General features: G+C 49.0%; 1 protein-coding gene and 1 long non-coding RNA gene across 3 annotated transcripts; both read left to right on the forward strand.

Annotated features, from left to right (window-relative positions):
* The first annotated feature begins 6,160 nt into the window (after positions 1 to 6,160).
* On the forward strand, positions 6,161 to 9,181 carry LOC125551728. Its single transcript, XR_007303074.1, has 6 exons — positions 6,161 to 6,666; positions 6,769 to 6,849; positions 6,972 to 7,073; positions 7,362 to 7,447; positions 7,600 to 7,679; positions 8,481 to 9,181. It is a non-coding gene; the product is annotated as an uncharacterized LOC125551728 (long non-coding RNA).
* A 1,576-nt stretch (positions 9,182 to 10,757) lies between these two features.
* On the forward strand, positions 10,758 to 19,218 carry LOC125551729. 2 transcript variants are annotated; one of them, XR_007303075.1, is made up of 2 exons: positions 10,758 to 11,829; positions 18,854 to 19,218. XR_007303075.1 is itself a non-coding variant. In XM_048715029.1 (2 exons), exons 1-2 carry the CDS (start codon positions 13,251 to 13,253, stop codon positions 18,994 to 18,996), a joined length of 1,782 nt encoding a protein of 593 aa, XP_048570986.1. In that variant the 5' UTR covers positions 11,836 to 13,250; the 3' UTR covers positions 18,997 to 19,218. The 2 variants fall into 2 exon arrangements, 1 of the variants encoding a protein (XP_048570986.1); XM_048715029.1 differs by lacking the exon at positions 10,758 to 11,829 and adding an exon at positions 11,836 to 14,889.
* The last annotated feature ends 2,831 nt before the right edge of the window (positions 19,219 to 22,049 follow it).

Below are 22,049 nucleotides of genomic sequence, written 5' to 3' on the forward strand. Positions count from 1 at the left end.
GGGTTGTGATCAGAATATTATTCTGATCCCGTGATCAGAGTAGTGTTTATGTATATATATATACAGCCGGTCTATTCTGATAATATTATCAGAATAGTTATTCAGATAACACTTCGCATTGCACGCTCAATGCAAGCGCACATCATTGTTTGAACCAAGTGTGTTGCAGTACTCACACGAGTGAACTTCGCGTTGGAAAAAACTGCGTGTAGTATTTTTCCGGTACTATTTTCGCTCTAATTCTTTAATCGTTTATCAGAACGAGGCGCCATGTTGAACACTTTTCGAGATTCCTCTCGGTTTAAGAGCAGATTCAAAAATGGTGCGGCGGATGACGAGTGGCAGCGAGCGTATTTTCATGATTTTTTTAAACCGCTCATCGGAATAAGGCAAATGATACGTCGTTGAAAAGATATCGTCGAGGCGCATCTTTTTCATATCTATCATTTTCCCTAATTCATTACGGTTTAAGAGCAGTTTCGAATTTAATAAATCGCAGAATTACGTTTTTTTGAAATTTTCGAAATTTTCGGTACTGTTTTCGCTCTAGTTTTTGAACCGTTTGTCAAAACGAGGCGTGTAATGCATCGTTGGAAAGTATGGACAAGGCGCAACTTTCATATGTAGAAATGGTTTTGAGATTCCTTACAGTTTTAAGTTAATTTTGAAAATCGTCCGGCGGGCGACGAGTGGCAGCGGCCGTTTTTCGCGAAATTTTTACAAACCGGTTGTCGAAATGATTCAAATGATACACCGTTGGAAAGATATCAACGAGACGCAACTTTTTCATGTAGAACACTCTCTCTAATTCCTTACGGTTTAAGAGCAATTTTAAGTTTACCGAAATGCGGACACTCTGTTTTTCGCGACACCCAAATCGACGTGGGTACTTCATCCGACTGAAAACCGCACTGCATCGGACGCAAAACCGCACTTCATCGAACAAACAAGTGCACTGCATGATTCTTTTTTGTGGGACGTAAATTTTCACAAACGAGGTGGAGTGCACTTCATGTCGAGCATTGACGAACCACAATACTACGAAAAGTAAACCTCGAGACTAGCATAAATGGGCAGCGACACTACCGAAAGTGAACCGCATGACTTTTTATTTGACTTTTTTCATACTTAATATTTTTCTATGAATGTAGACCAAACGAGTGGACCGTATGGATTGAGTGAGTGAACCGCATTAATTTTTCATGCCCTTCACATTTGGAGTATGTGAATCACACTGCAATGTCGACCAAATCAAAAACAACATATCACACGCACTGCTTCAAATCAAAAACCGCACCGCAATGTCGACCAAGTAACTACACACGGATTAGACGATGTGTCCCAGTGCACTTCTCTGGAACATGATGCTCGGTGTTATGGACTGCTTTGGCAACCTGCCAAACTGCATCAGGAGCACTCCGCACTGATCGCACAGGAGCGTTGTTCGCATATTTCTTTTTTTTATGTTCTCCCCCCTCCTCCAAAAAATTGGCAAACCGCAAGAACATGAATAGCAAACTGCAGTGCGCTTAACTTTTTAGTATCAAAAATAATAAAAAATAACTATAACAACAAACAAATAAATTGAGGTTTGGGCATTTTTTTCAAGTAACATACTGCAAGCGAGATCATGAAAAACCAAAGGAACTGCACACAAGTGCATGATGGCAGCGAACCAACTGAGTAAAATGCATGCCACAAGCATTCACATTGCAGCATCCCACAAACGGAACTGCATGCCCATCATCCTCTCATGTCCCTGTGTATTGCACCGATGACCCAACCGAGCTGAAGTGAAGAGCAACCTGCACTGTATAAGGCACCGGTGTCGTCAGCGACGGTGGCATGGACTGCACCGTGGTCGAGAAATGGGGTGGCAGACTGCTATGCGGCAAGGTGTGCACTGCACGCGCAAGAGGAGGCACGATGGAGTTGATCCGAGGGGGCTCGTTGCCGTGATGACCGCCCTGGCCTTGACGCTACAGCGGTGGGACGCGATGAGAGTGCACCGCTGCCTCCATCAAAGTGCACTCAAGCTCTGAACTCCACCATGCGAGCTGCTCCCCTTGTTTTTGGGATGCATCCTGCAACAAAGTGGTCGCCAGGGCATGGGGTGTGTGCTGCGGCCAAACAAACGAAATAAGGAGTCACACAGATCGGCCATGGCCGCGACCACCTCGAAGGACAAAAAAATTAAAAAACGAACTGCACGCCCATGCTGCTCCAACCGCTAGCAGCTTGCCGGCGTACTGCATGTCCACACCGAAGTAGGATTTTTTGTTGGCGCCAAAATGAAATGGACGCTAGTGGTGGCTCGCCGTCAGCCTCTGGTGGCGCTTGCGGGGGAGGGGGAGGTGCTGGTGGGGACGGCGGCCTCTCCCCGGAGACCGAGCGGTGCACAGGGGCACGGGCCGGTCGAGTTCGTGGCGACTCTGATCCGGTGGAGATGCCAGGGGATAGAGGTGGCAAGTGGCAACAGGATGAATCGATAGCTGGCGGGGGTAGGTGGAAGCAGCGGTCGGCGATGGGAGGTCGTGGCCGACGGGATCCTAGGCGTGGCGGTTGCTCCAGGATGAGGGCTGAGGAGGCAGGCGGAGGTTGAGGTCGGGGGCGCCGTTGAGGAGGAAGATTGGGTGGAGGAGGTGTCGTCGGCCAGGAAGCATGCATGGTCAGGGGGTGTGCCCGGACTTTTCCCATCCGTCGCTCGATCCCATCGCCTGGCGGCGCGGCATGGTCGGATCCGCCCAGATCCGTCGCCATAGAGGTGCGGGGGGCAGGAGGCGGGAGGGTTGAAATTCCACCCACAAGATCAATCACATAAAATTACACGAACACACGCGCATAAAAACCGGATAGCCAAAGGCCCGTGCCTTCTTTTCTCTTTTTTCTGTTTTCTCAACTCACAGTTACAAATCTGCAGCCTTATGCATGTATATATATGCATGCATAGGACCTGACTCAACCGGCTCTACAAACCGACTCCAAGTAAACCTAAACCTAAACGGACACACACACCCGAAGCTGACTAAGCTAGTACGGCTAGCTTAGTATTAACACAAATAGGATTCCTAGTAGTACTACCATATATACATCCCAGCCGGATTATTACTTGTGATTTTCCTAATCTAATTACCGGCAACGTTGATCACCCTTTACTAATAGTAAACTGACTTAAACACAATTATCACCACATTCGTGACCACTTCCTAGCAAAACTACCAAAACAAAACTAGATTTTGTTTGGATTACTTAACAATCACCTCCTAATCTAAACATACGACTCTTTACTCGACAAGACAAGCAGTCAACCATATACTCATCTTATCACGCTGGCTGCTTCCGGTGATGCGACCTACCGGACAGCAACTTTTCTCTTATTGCAACACTAGCTATCACTTCATCACCATCTTTTCTTTTCATGCCGAATTGTAGACTGGATCCAACGCTTTATTCGGACTACTGGCTACGCTGCCACATCTTAGCGTGCTACATGCAGACTAAACGCATAGCCTCATGCAGAAACTCAACTTAACTGGTGCGCGTCCTCTTCACGTTGATCTTTATGTTCTCATCGGCTTTTTGCACACGGAGAGACACATCTCTTCACCCGCCACATTTTCAATCTCTCTCATTGTTGCCGATGCCACATCTTATCGAACGACACCTCCTGTCCAGCGGCAACACAACTCGCCATATACGTGCAACTCATCTCCACCGTATATGAACTCGCCGGAACTCCACAACCACGAACGGAAACGCAAGGCACGAATTCCTTTTTTCGCCTGCTCTCCCTCGCAATTCTCCTCCGCCAGTGACACATCTCAACTGCAGCAGAAGGCTCACACATCTGAGCTCTTGGACGCACCTTACAAGAACTCATGTGCACACCTTGACGACAGCTCACAACTTTGTCGCCTCCTCCTCGCTCCCCCCAACAATGATCTCGATGATTTCCTCAGTGTCGCAACTTCGGCACCTCCATAACCATCAACGATCACCAATGCCTTGCCAACGACAGCCATGTCGCCCTTCTCCAGGTCATTCCGCATAACAACAATCACCTGTCACCTCGCTTACGACAGTGTCCTCGTCACCTTCTAGTTGCCGCTTCGCCGAACGACAACCGCTTGACCCTTCACGTCGCTGCACCACCCAGCGACTAGATCGCCCGTTCCTCCTCGTCGTTGTACCACCCAACGACTATATGGCCCGCACCTCCTTGTCGGTACACCAGCGACTGTATCGCCCGCCCCGAGGCGCTAATCGGGTCGCCGCCCCGAGGCAAGCACAACTTCACCTCGACCTTGCTCTGATACTAATTGTTGGAATTCCGTCCACAGGATCGATCACATAAAATTACACGAACACACGCGCACAAAAACGGATAGCCAAGGGCCCTCGCCGTGCCCTCTTTTCTCTTTATTTCTGTTTTCTCAACTCACGGTTACAAATCTGCAGCCCTATGCATGTATATATATGCACGCACAAGACCTGACTCAACCGGCTCTACAAACCGACTCAAAGTAAACCTAGACCTAGACGGACACGCACACACCCGAAGCTGACTAAGCTAGTACGGCTAGCTTAGTACTAACACGAATAGGACTCCTAGTAGTACTACCATATATACATCCCAGCCGGATTATTACTTGTGATTTTCCTAATCTAATTACCGGCAACGTTGATCACCCTTTACTAATAGTAAACTGACTCAAACAAAATTATCACCACATACGTGACCACTTCCTAGTAAAACTACCAAAACAAAACTAGATTTTGTTTGGATTACCTAACAGGGAGCACATCTGCCGTCGGAGTGCAGGAAGGACGCTGGTGGGAGGGGTGAGAAAGGCGGGGAGAGGGAGATGGGGCGTGCCGGAGGTTGTGGGTCGGGGTGGTTGTTGTGGCGCGGCTGATCGACAACGTGTTGGGAGTTGGTTCCCGGCGGCGCGGCAGCGGTAGAAGATGGACATGGCCGGGGCGGGTGTGGGGGCGCATCTGGAGGAAGCAGACGATGGGTGGAGGTCGTGTGGGTGTGGGGGAAGAACTGGGTACAGTTCGGTTTAGAGTGGGGGAAGGCTAGGGGTGTTAACTCGGCAGTGTTAGCAGAATAAGGTTTAATGTTATCAAAATAAGGTCTTATATATATAGGTAAAATGTTTGGGGCACCTAGGTGCCTGGGCACCTTGATGCCCGTTATGGCAAGTGATATTCATGGTGTATGATGTACAATCCATGACATTTGACTTTTCAAATTTTGTTTTCGTGCGCTATAAATTTTAATAGGCAATGATTGCTTTCCAAAAATATATACTACTGATTTCTTTGCAATGATTCCTTTCCAAACAAAAAGGGTATGTATATACGTTCTAATTTTTAAGGTATACAATATGACCAAACTATACGAAATATCGTCACAAATGTTTGTATGTACTAGTACACATGCACATGCAACGCACGTATCATAATCTACAATAAAAACATCTATTTGAGTATATTTTCTCTTCTAGCGAGTTTTTTACTGACCCATTCAAATCTGTCTTATGCTCAGTGATATGAGCGCGCGTGTAACATACGACCCAGAAACATGTCTTCATATAACATTGATGATCACATAATTCTATTATAATTTGTTACATAATTTAAAAAAACAGACAACTAAACAACATTATCTCTTGAAGGTCCATTTGTTGATACGATCTATGGTGATTCATCCGATGGATGGGATATTGGTTTGAGCTTGGTTCCCTTCGCACTTTAAAATATATTTCAAAAACTTCCTCCTCAACTTCAAGTCTTGATTTCTTGTATTATCATCATTTTATTCCTAGTCCACTAAAATGACATATAGTTTTGTTCTGAAATATGTCATATGATCCTATAAAGTAGTAATCAGAGTTAGTTAGTTTTGAAATAGTGATAGGACATAATAAGTATAATGATACAGAACGAAAAATACCTGTATAGGAGTATCAGACAACATATCTCCGGTGAAGTACTCCATAAAATTTATATTACTTTACAAGAGGGAGTATTTCATAAAATTTACCATCCACACACCACAAGATGACCTACAGGATTACAAAACATAAAATATATTCAGTTTTATTTAATTTTTATAGATATTTATACAAAACTTTTTAAACCATCAACTGATCATCATGATCATAAAAAGCCGTGATGATTAAAAAAATGGCACCCAAAATCGAACATGCCCCTATAAAAGAAGAGTATTTTTCTAGAAGATGAAAGAAAATTGGTTTGGACAACGCCACAGTCGCTCACAATCCTTCTCTGGACACTGCTAGTATATACTGTAGTACTAAAAAAAGTCAGTCATTCCACCGCCCCTGTCTTTTCTCCTCCCTTCCCTAATCTTCCATGGTCGCCAGATCCCTCCCTCCACAGCCGGCGCTCCCTGTAAGGCCGCCCGTCCCCTTCGTCACCCACGCCGACGGACGTGCATGCCCCTGCTCCACCTCACTCCTCCTTCGAATTCGGCCGTTGAAGTGCTCGAGGAGGCGGTCGAGCTTGGCATGCTCGCCGGTGACGCCGGCCCCTTACCGCACACGCCGGCTGCCGACCTCTCAGGCGGGCGGCGCACGCCGACCCCAGGAAGAGAGAAGTTCCCGTCCCCACGGAGAAGCTGTCCACGGATCCAAATCTGTAAGCAGAAAGAAAAGAACCTGATCTTGGATTTCTTCACTTGCGTTATTCAGAGTCATCCTAATCCACCATACGTTCCCTTATTCAACTGGATGACCGCAGAGACGGGGGAAGGCGGAGTGGTGTTGTGCTGGTGGCCACCGGGAGCTTCAACCTTCCCACCTACATGCACAGGCATGTTTGGTAAGCCGCAGCACCTGTTAAATCTGTTTAGCAACTATGAAGTGGTGTGTTAATATTAGAACAGGCTGAGAATCAGAACAAACAGATTACATATTACCCCATCTCTTGTTTCATACGTACAGAGGTTGCGAAGGATGAGTTGCAGCAGCGAGGGTAGTCGGTGCTGGGATGTTACTGCCTTAATGGATACATGTCCCTGGTGAACCGATGCTAACAAGAAGAAGGTACTATGCGGAACTGGACATGTGTATGGGTTTGTGTTAACACCACATTCTCATGACCGAATTCGCAATTTGGGGCTGCTCATGACCTCTTGCCGTCTGCTCACCGGATTCGCCTCTGCGAATTGGCATGTTGAAGCTCGTCTTTCGTGATGATTGATCCATGCATAATAACCTGATTTTTCATGTTATCAGTACATGCGTACCATTGGATTTTCGCTGTCACATAAGGTACTTTCAGTTCGGACGATGTGTTCATTTGATGGACACATTCTTGTGTTCTTGATACAGGCAATGCAGAAAGGTCATCAGCGTACCTTGACCATTCTCTCAAGAGTTAAGAATTCTTCTGTGCAAGGACGGCTTAGCTGATCAAGGTATATGACAATGATTTTTGTTGTTGCAACACTCAATGATTTTTGTTGTTGCAACACAGTAGTGTCTTCTCTCACATTGTTGGATCTCCAAATGTATCAGTACTATAACACTGTATATAAATCAGTTGTTTATGACTTGCGTTTTGTCTCAGGAAGTGTCAAGGTAATGCTGCTATGTGGTTCTGACCTGCTCGAGTCATTCAGCAAGCCAGGGGTATGGATTCCAGATCAGGTACAAAACTTGAACACTTTTTGGTACCCAAAGGGGATGGGAGCAACAAGTCTGAATCAAAGAGTATGGTTTGAATCTTCGTTGCATTGCACAATATTTTTATTGTTCTAAGAAATTCATGTAGTTGTATATGGAACATTTCCTTGATGTGATGGTCGGCATATTTGTTTACTAAATCATACTTCCAGATTACCTTTGTCGGCAACTCTAAATATTTCTTAGATGGCTTACCACAAGCATTAGTCCTGCGAAAACATATATTCTAAACCGGTTCATGATAGATCAAGAAAATCTTTGTTGATGCTCTCACCTATTAGGATATGCACATGAAAAAAAAAAGATATGCCAAAGTTGCGTAGTTCCAACAAACAGACATTCAAATGCACCATTTTGTACTCAGGAAGCAGGAAGTGTGACTTCTTTAGTTTTCAGAATTAGAATGGATCACATGTACTCTAGATGTTTTCAGTTTAAATAATCATGCACATTCTCAATCATCATGTGTGCAAAGGTGGGTTTATACAGATTTATACAATTCATTGTAACATCCTGGAGCTGGATAGATGCTATATTACTTTGTAGAACGATTGTGTTGGTGGTCATGTTGATGGAACTTGATATAGTAAAGTCACTTTCCTGTATTTACTTGATATAGTAAAGGCAATTTGCAACACAAATCCAGTTTCATTATCCTCATATAGTCAATATGTAAAATGAACAGCTTATAGCATTTTGCTGTGCGACTGTTTATTATTTAGAACTCTATTATAAAAAATCTAATCATGAGTAATGCTGCAACAGTCAAAGGAAGAAGTCGAACCTGAAGAAGTCCTCGGAAGAATCACAGCTGCGTGTGCCCGGCTGGTTCAGGGGACGCGATAGGCGCTGGCGCCCTGCCCCGGCGGGCGTGTGCGCGGCGGCGTGGGTGCCAGTGCAGGGTGGGCCCGGCGGTGCGGGTGCCGGGGCAGGCTCTCTCCTGGGCACTGGCGATCTTGCAGGATGGATGCCACGCTTCGAGCGGCAACAATCGGCGATGGCGATCGTGCATGGAGGTGACGGGACGGTGCAGTGCGGCGTGGTCGCCGTGCAGGCAGGAGACGATATTGGTGGGCGGCGTATGTGCCAGGCGGCGAGGTCAAGGTCAAGGGCGTGAAGTTCCCTTAGCTTGCGATCTGATTTTCCGTGATTGTAGGGGACACTGGGCTGGTTGTTAGCTTGCGATCTGATTTTCCGTGATTGTAGGGGACGCTGGGCTGGTTGTTAGTTTGCGATCTGATTCCGTGATTGTAGGGGACGCGCGGGGCTGGTTGTTCGACTACTACTCTCCTGGTGAAGTATGGTCAGTCATTGGTAAATGCTAAGTGCACACCTTAGAGGTATTGGATTAATGATGGCTGTTAGATTGAGACTTGTTGGCCTAATCGTGTGGTACTGATTGGCTTGGGTTTATTGTGGGACTAATTGCAGGGTGCGCGTAAGAAAGTTCTTGTTTGATTGTTTAATAGTAGTAGAGATAATTACGACGTATATTATGCAATTTTCTGATGTTTTACTTTTCATGGTATCTAGTATTAAAAAAAGTTAAGGCCGGTTCACACTTTTACCAACTAATATTTCTATACAAAATAAGGCGAACAAATAATATAAATGTGATCCTAATTATTTTTACTTTTAGGAATATATGATGCATGCTGATACCGAAACATGATTTTTTTTCCTACGTACATATATATACCCACGCACAATTCTTTTTAGTCTAAGTAATGTGCGATTGCATACCAATACCCACACGCGGTTTTTTCGTACGTACATGGACGTAAGATATCATAACCGCAAACTCTTTTCCAATACATGCATGCTTTGGAGATATACACAAAACTGATATACTTTGAATGATACATAACCCAAAAAATGATACACTATTTTTTAACACACGTAAAATTTTTTGAGATATACCCATAAATGATATTGGGGATATACCCAGAAATAGTATAATTTACATATACGTAAGATCTTGACTAGGTATATGAAAAAGTTAGTACGTGACTAGGTATACAATTTTTATAGGTATATGAATTAGTACGTGACTAGGTATATGAATTAGTACATGACTAGATATATACAAATACCGAAGATATTATACGCACAAACTAATTTTTTAATACATACATATGCCTTGAAGACATACCTACAAATAATATATTAGAAAAAGTATAATACATCAATAAAGTGCATGTACCATGCATGGATCATTAATTGCTAATTTTCTCTTTCTTGTTTAATGAGGGCATTAAGTGTCCATATCAAGCAATAATTCTTTCCTAATGACAGAGTCAACGTTTAAGGCATTAGTTCTAGTACTAATACAAGTGCACACATCTTAGTGTAATCTGACGGTTTGTAGGCAAGGTGCATGGGCACCTAGGTGTCCCATATGAAAGCAAACCTATGAAGCTTCGCCGGAGTAGCTGCAATCATGAGCACACACTCGCGTTGGGATCCGCCCCATCCTCTTACCTCTTTTGTATTTTCGTTTTATAGCTGGATTGTTGCTTATTTCCTCTTTTAGAGTAACATGGACCACGCTCACTGCACCAGCACAGGAGTGCGCAACACTAGCTGGCACGACGGCAGGCCGGCAGACGGGAGGCCCACGAGTAGCTAATCGAATGGTTCCAAGATGACTTCTGTTGAACTGTTCACCAAAGGTTTGAACCTTTCCCTTTTTTGGCCTGGGAGTTTTATTGTTGTGGGCTGCATCCCGTTTAAATCATGTGGGCGCACTGTTGCGCGCCGCGCCAGCGTGTGAATCTTGCCCCGCCTGGGCTTTTCTCTCTGAGGCGAGGTCCGGGCCGAATCATCACAACACAAATCAAGCCACCATTCTCTGAACACCGAGCTACGTATGGGTAGTGTGTTTAGCATATAAAATAATCCCATCTTAACGCCAGATTTTATTTGTGTTGCAATATTAGTAAGCTCAGGTGTCAACACATAGCGCTGCTCCACACTACTAACGCTGCCCATGCCGTGCAACTAGAGGCAGTCAGCGGTCTACAACAACTTTTTTTTGTTGGGTTTCACAATAGTCTGGCACACATGCGCACCAAGGTTCTGAACACATGCATGCTGTGTACGCGCGGTCGTGAATGCATAATCTTATTTTCATTTGTGGAGCAGCTTACGAGCGGTCGAGCATGGCGTGAATGCATGCAACTTATTTTCATAATTATTTTTGAGCGGCCGTGAATGCATGCAACCGTCCTCCCTGCAGTGCAAAGCCCCCGCGCACGCATGGCTGTTTGACCATGGCAGGACCCATCCGCGGTATTACCCATCGTGTGTGTGCTAGACACAGCTCCTAGACACGGCATGGCCGCGGCGGCCAGCGGCGCGGCGGCGTAGGCATCCGGCGTCCTGCGTTCGTTCCTTGCCCCTCTGGCCTCTGCGCTCCGTCCCGGCGGCAGCGTCCAAGGCCGCAGCGGGCGGGCGGCGCCGCCTTTCTCCGTTCTCCGGCGCTCCGTAGATCCGCGGCCGGGCCGCCGCTGAGGGAGGAGACACGCGTGCGCCATCGGTCGGCGCCAGGAGCTGCAGATCCGCGGCCGGGCCGCCGCTGAGGGAGGAGACACGCGTGCGCCATCGGTCGGCGCCAGGAGCTGCAGATCCGCGGCCGGGCCGCCGGAATCGGGGGAGATCCCGCCGACCGATTGCTTGCCGGAGATTGCTTGCCGGAGCTTGCTTGCCGGAGATTGCTTGCCGGAGATTGCTTGCCGGAGCTCGTCCACAACAGAGACCGCCGAGCGGGATGGGGGCGACCACCGAGACGCGCCGCCCCGTGGCGGCGGAACGGGCAGGCGTAGGCGGCCGCTTCTGGGCTTTATTGGACTCAGACGACGAGGATGCCGACGGGGACGGCGAGGATCCAGGAGGTTCACCGGCGCCGCCTACTCCATCGGATTTGATTTTCGATTTATTTCACGCAGGTTACTCCGAGGATGATGTAGCCACAACTGTAGACTCGGTTCTGCCGGTGGAGGATCCGGCATGGATCGGGCTATAGCCGGACGAGAGGAACGAGATGGTACGCCGTGTAGTTCACCGGAGAACGGCGGCAACGGCGGTCCGGCCATGGAAGGGCCCCATCCCTAAGGTACGCCTTCCAAACCTCACGCTTTTCGATTTAATTCATCCGAATTCGTGGACGGTGGTCGAGAAGAGTAGGGCATCTCGCCGGTCGAGAGCTGGATCACTGCCGGCGGCGGCGGCTGCGGGAAAGTCGCGGACGCCGAGCGGGATCCGGGAGGCTCGCAGCGAGCGCTTGAACGAACTACTGGGCCGGTTTGGGCCTGTTTCACCAAACGCTGACGCCTTGCTAGGTGGGCCAGATATGGCTGGGTATGAGGCCCAGTCCATACAGGGAGCCACAGGCATTGATGCTAGCGCTGCATGCACGGACGTGATCGACTCGTCGTACGCGTGTGGTTCTACGTCTGCGCCTAGGGTTCGTCGGCGCGGGACGCCTTTCCTACTACCGTGCGGTTCTGGCCGCGCTCGCCGGATTCCCCCGCTGCGCGTGATGACTGGTCGAGGCTCGGGTGTACCGCCGGCAGCGAAGCCCCATGCGGTTGCAGGCAGGGCTGGGGCAGTCGGGCCACCGCCGCCGCCTGGGAGTGCCGGCCGAGGGGCCCCTGGTGCAGGGCGTGGCGCAGCCGGTGCTGGGACTGTTGTTCCAGGCGCCGGGCGTGGCGTTCCCACCCCTACGGGACGGACTGGCGCCAACCACGGGATGCGGCCGCCTGTGCCTGCGACGGCCGGGCCGCCGGTGGTACCTACTGGAAGTGGAGGACCGGCCGGTCTTCTACCCGCGGGACCAACGCCTGCCAGGCCGCCGGGCTCTCACACGGGCAGAGGGGGCTTCACAGGGCCGCGGCCTCCGGGGCCACAGCAGCCGGGGGCTTCTACCATGGGTCGTGGTGGCGGGTCTGGCCCTCGACCGGTGGTGCCGGTCCCGGGTGGTGCTCCGCCCCGGGCTGCTCCGCCGCCGCACTATGCCGCGAGGCCGACTCAGTATCGGTCGGGGCCTCCGCAGCATACGAAAGAATCGACAGTTCGAGAGTCCTTTGAGTCGCCCCGTGGTCAGTGGGGTGATGATGGTGTGGATGCATATGGAGACGGACAGCACCGTGGTTCCTCGTCGACCGGTGGAGGCCGAGGCTATACATGGCAGAGTGACGGGTCTGCAGAGAGACCATTCCTTGGACCTCCTGGTGGCTTTGTTGAGGGGGCATCCGGTCCGGACCACCGCTAGAGAGGCGGATACCGTGGACATCGGGGTGGTCGGGGTGGTGGCCGTGGGAGGTTTCGTCGATAGCCTCCGCCTCCGGCTGCTGTTGACCAGGTGGCTACTGCGGTTGAGACAGATTCTGGTCAGTCTATGGATCTTCATCCTCAGGCGATGGAGGTGGTAACGGCCCTGGCAAATGTTGATGCTTCGGTGCCTGGGCTGTAAGTGAAGTGTCAGACAGGTCTGATTCCGAGAGGGCGGCCAAGTGGGCGCGCAAGAAGGAAAGGATGCTGTGTTACCGGTGCGGTGAGAAGGGCCACTTTATTGCAGAGTGCGTTGCAGAGCTGTGTGACTCGTGTGGCAAGCTCGCACATGATTCGAGAGAGTGCCCGTTAGTGCGTGACCAGGCTCCAGCTCTGAATATGTATGGGCTATACTGTGCAGAGTTACTGTTCTTCGAGTCCCCGGCTGCGAGGGAGATCCCCGAGGACACACAGTGCCTGACCACCGGGATTGTAAAAGCGACTCAGGGAGACGTGACTGAGGTTCAGATTATCTGGAGGCTTCAAGAATTGGCACCGGGGGATTTTCAGTGGGAGCTGATCCGCCTCGAAGCTAATTTATTTAAGGTGGATTTCCCCTCTGTGGAGGATCTACAGAGACTACTGAGTTTCGGCTTGTGTAGAGTTCCTGGTACTAAGTGTATTTTGGAGTTTCACGAGTGGACGAAGGTGGAGCCTAAAGGAAAGCCGCTTACGCAGATCTGGTTGCGCTTTTCTGGAGCCCCATCTAAGCCTCTGCAGGACGTTCGAGTTGTAGCCAGTATGGGTATCATGGTTGGAAAGACGGAGAGAGTGGATATGGATTTCACTCGGGCTCATGGAGTGGCTCGGATGTTGGTGAGTGTCCTCAATGTTGATTTTGTGCCTGATGTGGTCCACTGGACATATAGGGGAGAGGTATTCCCGCTTGATATAGAGTTTGAGGACGTTGAGATGTTTGCTGATGAGGTTGCTGGGGATGATGTTGATATGCACGAGAGTGAGGGTGGTGCAGGAGCCAGGGGGGCGCCAGACGAGTCTGCTCGAGAGGGGTCGACAGGGTCTCGCCCAGATGCTCAGTTGCCTGGGGAGGGGACCGGAGTTGAGCCGACACCGTCACCTTCGGTGCCTACGACGACACTGCGTTTTGGGTCCTTTGCACCTGCCTCTGCGCCTCCCAAGATGTGGAGCGATAGGGTAGACTCTGATGATGTGTATGCGCACACGCTTCCCTCCTTGGACTTTGAGGGGACTACAGTTCGGGCTGTACAGCCGGAGGTCGATCTTATTTCCCGAGCCTCACCGATGGATGTGTCTCCGGCATTGTCATCTTCGACCGAGGTGAGCCTTGGGGGACTGGGGTCAGGGCAGGTGGCCTTGCTCTCGTCTCTACCTATACCGACGCCGATGACGCCGGCTACGTCGGGGCCCGCCAGCGCTAGGAGTGGGAGCCCGAGGCAGGTGGCTTCGGCTCCTCCTCCTCACGTCCTGGCTGAGGCACCCGCAGATCCCGTGACGCTGGGGGAGGTGGGGCTAGGGCAGGCGGCCCTAGATATCCCTTCCTCGTCTGCGGTCAGGAGGACCGCTTTCTCGGCGCCTTCGACGATACGCTCTGTGCCGGTGGGCGGGGCAGGAGGAGGGACTGGGCAGGTGGCCCCAGTTGTCCCGCCCCTTGTCCTACCCGCCGGGCACTTGTCCGAGGGCATTGGGAGCCCGCAGCTTCCTCCTTCTCGAGAGGAGGTTGTTACCTTCGGCGGTATCCCAGACCCGGTCTCGACGGGGAGACGGATGAGTGCTCGCGTTCTGGATCTTCCGGAGGTGGACGATATGCAGCAGCGGTGCGCTATGAGGGCGGCCAAGCTTCACGATGCTGCGATCACTACTGGTATGTCCGTTAATATATCTAATTCTTTATTGCATTTTGCTCCGGAGGACATTATTCATAATGCAAACCAATTAGGAGTTTCACTAGGCGATACTGATATTGAAATCTCCGAATCGGTGAATGATATGTTAGATCTAGAGGCGGAGCGGGCCTTAGAGACTATTCGTAATCTTGCTGCGGTCAAACCCATGAATGATGATGAAATTGATGCGTTAGGGGTTACAGTGCTAAATAATCTTTGTGCGGATCTAGCACCTTCTAATCAGGAGTCTGAGGGCGATGATGCGCCCTTAGATGATGAAGATGTCGGCTCCGCTCAATCCGGTTATGAGGACCGGGTGACGGAGCCCACTAAGCCAAAGTGTAAGTGGAAGCGAAAGATTTATCCCGATTCTGCAGTTCGTAGGAGTGCTAGGATCCGGACTGCTAAAAAATTCCATGATGAACTATGAAAGGAATCTTTTGGAATAGCAGAGGTCTGAAGGACTTGGCTAAAAGAAGGTTTCTTGCTGAAGCTTCTCTGGAACATCGGTTAGATTTCATTGCTCTATCGGAAACCGGTCGAGACAATTTTACGCCTTAGTTTCTTTCCTCTCTTGTGGGTGGTCTTGAGTTCGATTGGCATTGCCTCCCGCCACGAGGTAGATCGGGGGGCATCTTACTGGGTGTGAGGTGTGATTCCATGGAAGTCCGGAGTGTAGTAATGGGTGACTTCGCGGTAAAATTTCGAGTTAGGTCTAAAGTTGATGGGTTCAACTGGGCTTTGGTAGCGGTCTATGGTGCTGCCCAACCCGAGCTTAAACTGGAGTTTCTGGCGGATCTGGTTCGGATATGTGGGTCCGAACAGCTTCCGATTTTGGTCGGGGGTGATTTCAACATCATTCGAAGGAGAGGAGAAAAACAATGATAACTTCGACGGCAGGTGGTCGTTTATGTTCAATACTATCATTGAAAGCTTAGATCTAAGGGAGATAGAGCTCACTGGTAGGCAATTTACCTGGGCTAATGCTATGCCAAACCCGACATATGAGAAGCTGGATCGGGTTCTCGCCAGCATGGAGTGGGAACAGAAGTTCCCTCTTGTTACGGTGCAAGCTCTCACGCGGGGCATCTCCGATCACACACCTTTGTTCGTGGACTCAGGGGAGCCGAACCATATAGGAAACAAAAACACCTTCTCTTTTGAGATGGCCTGGTTCGAACGCGAGGGATTCTTAGACATCATAGCCAGGGAGTGGGCTAAGGGTGTTGGAGGAAGGACGGCGGTCGAGCGCTGGCAGAATAAAATTAGGCATTTGAGAAGTTTCTTACGGGGTTGGGCCAAGCATCTAAGTGGGGTGTATAAGATTGAGAAGGATAGGCTCCTCTCTCTTGTACAGGCTTTGGACGTAAAAGCTGAATCCGCGTTGTTGTTGCCCACCGAGCTCCAAGTTAAAAATGAGGCGGAGAAGAGGCTGAAAGAACTTCTCCGCGAAGAAGAATTGAAGTGGGCTTTGCGTGCCAAGACCCGCAAAGTAGTCCAAGGGGACGCGAATACTCAATTTTTCCACCTCATTGCTAATGGTAAACACAGAAAGAAACGGATCTTTCAGCTAGAGCAGGATGAGGGTACTATTTTAGGGCAGGATAATATCAAAACCTATATCACCGAATACTATAGACAGTTATTTGGACCGCCGGAGGCCAATTGTGTGTCCCTCGATGAGTCCAGGGTTGAGGACGTGCCTCAATTGACTGCTGCTGATAATAATATTCTGATTGCCCCGTTCTCAGAAAAGGAGGTGTTCGATGCTATTGCACAAATGAAAAACAATAAGGCTCCCGGTCCGGATGGGTTCCCGGCTGAGTTCTATAAAAAGTGTTGGCACATTATTAAGGGGGATTTACTACCTATGTTTCATGATCTATTCTCTGGACAGCTTCAATTATTTCACTTGAATTTTGGAACTATCACATTGCTTCCGAAGAAAACGGATGCTGCGAGGATCGAGCAGTTCAGGCCGATCTGCCTCCTCAATGTTAGTTTCAAAATCTTCACCAAGGTCGGAACTAATAGGCTCACACAGATTGCGCAATCTGTGGTGCAGCAATCCCAAACTGCTTTCATGCCGGACAGGAACATCCTTGAAGGGGTGGTTGTCCTTCATGAAACGCTCCATGAAATCCATTCCAAAAAATTAGATGGAGTAATTTTTAAGGTGGATTTCGAAAAAGCGTACGATAAGGTTAAGTGGCCATTCCTCCAACAGGCATTGCGTATGAAAGGTTTTGATGAAGCCTGGCGCCGACAGGTCGAATCATTTACGCAAAAAGGGAGTGTGGGAATTAAAGTGAATGACGACATAGGTCATTATTTCCAGACACATAAATGCCTAAGACAAGGAGATCCGATGTCCCCTATCCTGTTTAACATTGTGGTGGATATGTTAGCAATTTTGATAAGCCGGGCTAAGGAAAATGGTCAAGTGGGTGGGTTGGTTCCTCATCTTGTGGAGGGAGGTGTTTCCATCCTTCAGTACGCCGATGATACAATCATCTTTATGGAGCATGATTTGGCCAAGGCGAGAAATATGAAGCTTGTGTTATGTCTGTTTGAACAACTGACAGGGTTAAAGATCAACTTCCATAAGAGCGAATTGTTCTGCTTTGGTAGAGCCAAAGACGACCAGGAGTCTTATAGGCAGTTGTTTGGGTGCGAGTTGGGGAGTTTACCCTTCTCTTACCTTGGTATCCCGATTCACCATCGTAGGCTAACAAACAGAGAATGGAAGTGCATAGAGGATCGATTTGAGAAAAAAACTGAGTTGTTGGAAGGGTAAGCTCATGTCATACGGAGGCCGGTTGATATTGATTAATTCGGTGCTCACGAGTATGCCTATGTTTCTCTTATCGTTCTTTGAGGTCCCAGTTGGTGTTAGGAAACAACTGGACTTCTATCGGTCGCGCTTCTTTTGGCAGGGTGATGAACTTAAAAAGAAAATATCGGCTTGCTAAATGGGACATCATCTGTAGACCGAAAGACCAAGGGGGTCTTGGTATTGAAAATCTTGAAGTCAAGAACAGATGTCTTCTTAGTAAGTGGTTGTGGAAACTGTCTTCCGGGACTGAGGCCATGTGGGCGCAGATCCTCCGCAACAAGTACCTCCAAACAAAAACATTGTCCCAGGTCGCAGTCAGGCCGACTGACTCGCCTTTCTGGAAAGGACTAATGAAAGTCAAACAATCTATGTTCAGTAGGACGAGATTTGTTATTGGAAACGGTACAAGTACTCGTTTCTGGGAGGATACTTGGCTTGGTGAATCACCTTTAGCCATTCAATATCCGTCTCTATATTGGATTGCTCAACGACGTGAGGTGTTCGTGGCAACGGTATTCCAATCTATCCCCCTTAATATTCAGTTTCGACGGTCGCTAGCGGGCAATCGTTGGGAAGAATGGATTCATCTAGTTAGGAGACTGATGGAGGTTCAACTTTCTCACCGACCCGATATATTGCGTTGGAAGTTGACTAGTTCTGGAGTATTTACAGTTAAATCAATGTATATTGATGTTATTAATTCAACTGCTATTCCAACTTCCAAGTTTGTTTGGGCTGTCAAGGTGCCTTTAAAAATAAAAGTGTTTATGTGGTTTGTCCATAAACAAGTTATTTTAACAAAGGATAACTTGATTAAACGCAATTGGACAGGACCTACTAGGTGTAGTTTCTGTGATCGGGATGAGACGATTAAGCATTTATTCTTTGATTGCCCGTTGGCTAGAGTTCTTTGGCGGACGATCCATATTGCTTTTAATCTTACTCCACCGACTTCTGTCAATGCTTTATTTGGGACATGGCTTAATGGGGTTGGGCCTGTTCTCGCAAGACATATTCGGGTTGGAGTTTGCGCTTTGTTATGGACTATCTGGAATTGCAGAAATGATTTGGTTTTTAACAGAACATCATGGATTCATTTCTTGCAGGTTATTTTCCGAACTACGGCACTGATCCGTTCGTGGTCGCTACTCACTCCGATGGAGGCCAGGGAGCATTTGGTTACTGGATCTATCCGTTGGGAGATGGTCGCTTGGGATATCTTCAACCGGTTTGGATGACGGTCATGTAATAGGATAGGCAATTAGTTTCCCTATCTATTGTTAGCCAGCCGGTTGTGGCTTCTTTTTTGGGCTAGTTTATATATCTAACCGTCTGTAGCTCTGTGTGAGCTGCATTTCTTTTCATCCTTTTGTTTAGCTGAAGATTGTGGAACCTTGTTGGCACTTTTGCCTTCTTTTATTAATAAGATGGCCGTATGCATCATTTTGATGCAGAGGCCGAGGAGACCCCCTTTTCGAAAAAAAATGCAGTTCGCTTTATGGGAGAGCGACTGGAGGCACCTCGAGTTCGCCTCCATGGAGCTCCTGGACCATGCGTTAGCTCCAAAGGCCTTGGAGGTCGCAGTGGCGCTCGCCGGGCAGGTTGGTTTCGAGACCGTCCTCGCATGCGACAACGACGAAGTCGTCGTAAGAGAAAGGGGCTGCGCAAGGGAATACACGAAGCAAACAATCTTGGGGGCCATCTCTACAAGTCGTCACCGGCTCCCTTGCGACGACATCATCAAGCATATCCCTTCCGCAGTCCGCGCCTACTTCGTCATCATCGACGGTGACAAGGCCTTCTTCGACGGATATCCTCAGGCGCACGCGGAGCCAGGCGGCGAGCTCGGCGCGTTCCATCTTCGCGTCTAAGGCTTAACCAAGTCTTATTCAAGTGATATACTAGTAATTAAGAAGAAAAAGGAAACAAAAAAATTGCATGAATCTTCATGCAAAATTAAAGGACGGTGTCTCAGATGGTTGAGACTCAGCAAAACTGTTTTTTTAACAAGATATGTTTTGTCATTTTTTTTGCATCAACTTTTGCAGTGCGGCGATTGGTCTTCCGCAGTTATCACATCCTTCTCACGCTCTGCATCGGAGACAAACAAGCAGCGACCCAATACTGTAGCTTGTCTTCTATTCTTTTGTCTAGCGCGGACTTTGCAACCGGCGACGAGTGAGCGTGGGGTCAGGGGACTGGGACACAGGCCACTAGAGCTTGCCGGCGTTGGGGCCAAATGCCAGAGGCTGGTGCTTAGAGCTCCTGGGCTCCTCTAGTCACGGTCGTGCTTTGGCATCATGCCACTTCCAATGTTGTGTAAAAGTGAGGTTGTGAGCAGCAAGAGCAGTCTAGCCTCCCTCTCCCAACCGGGAATTTAATCCGCCTGCATCCCTTATAGTCGTATGGTTTTGTATTTGATTATTTGTTTTATCTTCACCCTCCTAAGATTTTTTTCAAACTCCAGCACTGCTAGCATGGCCGACCTGCATCACAGATACCATATGTCTGTCTTTTAAATCTGAACTTGAACTTAAAAGATTTACCTACTAGATCTTGTATGTGAAAGTGCTACTTTTAAGTTCTGGATCTAGACAAAACATGCAAGCTTTTTTTTTGAATGTTGACAGGAGTACTGTCAAATTCATTGATCAGAAGAAGGTGTTACAAGAATCCTCAGAGAAGGAAAGCACCGAAAAAAAGAGTGCAAAAAGAAAAGAAATTAAAAGGACCCGTCGGCAGCACCACAAACCCAAGCTCTACCATCAATCGTGAACACCATTGGATCCATCGTCGGGATTCTCCAAGGTGACGCCTCCAAGGAGGAAAACGATGTTGAGGACACCGCCGTCACCCGATCTGGCACTGTCCGATCTGAGGTTTTCACCCGGAGATCTCACGCCGTTGGGTAGGAAGGGCAAGCGACTCCACAACGATACCTCCAAGGAGGAGGACGACATGCATGGATGTCGCTACCGCCGGCAATGACAAGGTCGATGTATGATTTTCATATGGAGCCGAGCCTTCCACCAACAATCCCAGGATCCGAGGCCACCAACACCACAGAGCATCACAACCCCTGCGAACACTACCAACAATGAGTACGTCGAAGCCGCACGCAGGAACTCGGCGAGCACACGCCAACGTGGCCGGTATGCACAGCCGCTCGCAGACCCTGGGCGAGCCAAGCCAGATCTGGCCATCCTCCACCTCCATGCGCAGAACTGGGCGATCCTCCACACCGCAGCGCACAAGAAAGGACGAGGGAAAGCCCGACATAGTCAGTCCGCACCGCAGCGCACAGAACTAGGCGGGATCCAAGCCAAATTGTGCCGTTCGCACCGCCGCATGCAAGAGCAAGAGTACTCGTGCTGGATCTGGTCTGCGCGAGCCTCGTGAAGCTCCAGGCAAACTGGACGGCGCCACCGCTCAAGGGAGTCGGGCGTGTACGCGCTTGAAGGAGAATCACCACCAGCAACCCCGACTCCACCGCTACTGCTTCCACATGCCAAAACGCAGCCGACCCAGGCGCGAAATGAAGCCATCTGATGAGCCGACCCCGTTGGAGGGTGACGAACCAAAGTTGCGCCGTCTCGCATGCTTACTGTCGATGACGGCCTATCTGCCCGCTAGAGAAAGCCCGGGGGAGGTGTTAGGGTGTATTCTTCACTCTTGTTGATGCTTGGAGCGCGGTGTGAGGTATCAATTATGCTGGGATACAGAAATTAGATGAAACCTTACCCCATCCCCACCCCCCCCCCGCATTATCGACATAAGGGGACATGCACCCACAAAAGGTACTCCCGCCATGTGGGGAAATTACCCGTTCCCTCGTCTCGCTCGACCTCAACTCCGCCGGGAGGGTGGCGAACAAAAACCAACATATATGAACGTGCATACCCGCAACAAGAGGCACCCTATCAAATAGGAACATGAGCCTTCTGATATATAGATGACATATGATCACCTTGATCACTGCATCAACTGGATTGCGCAAAGGGAACATCTAGATTGCATTTTCGGAACCGTGCATGGACGCAACAAGAGGCACCCTATGAAATATGGGCATGACCCTTTTGATGATATAGATTACATTGATCACGTTGATCACCGCATCAACTCGATTACGCAAGGGCACCTCCACATTGCATTGTCGGAGCCGTGCACACTCGCAACAAGAGGCACCCTATCAAATGTGAATGTGAGCCTTTTGATGTATAGATGACATTGATCACGTTGATCATCGCATTAACTCGATTATGCAATGGAACCTCTAGATTGCATTGTCGGAACCGTGCATAC

Source organism: Triticum urartu, chromosome 4, assembly GCF_003073215.2.
Source record: "Triticum urartu cultivar G1812 chromosome 4, Tu2.1, whole genome shotgun sequence".
Lineage (NCBI taxonomy): Eukaryota > Viridiplantae > Streptophyta > Magnoliopsida > Poales > Poaceae > Triticum > Triticum urartu.

Coding starts and splice junctions, on each gene's coding strand:
- LOC125551729 (XM_048715029.1), top strand. CDS start 13,251: ATGCTGTGTTACCGGTGCGGTGAGAAGGGCCACTTTATTGCAGAGTGC. Junction 14,890..18,853: donor CGATGCTGCGATCACTACTG/GTATGTCCGTTA, acceptor CATTTCTTGCAG/GTTATTTTCCGAACTACGGC.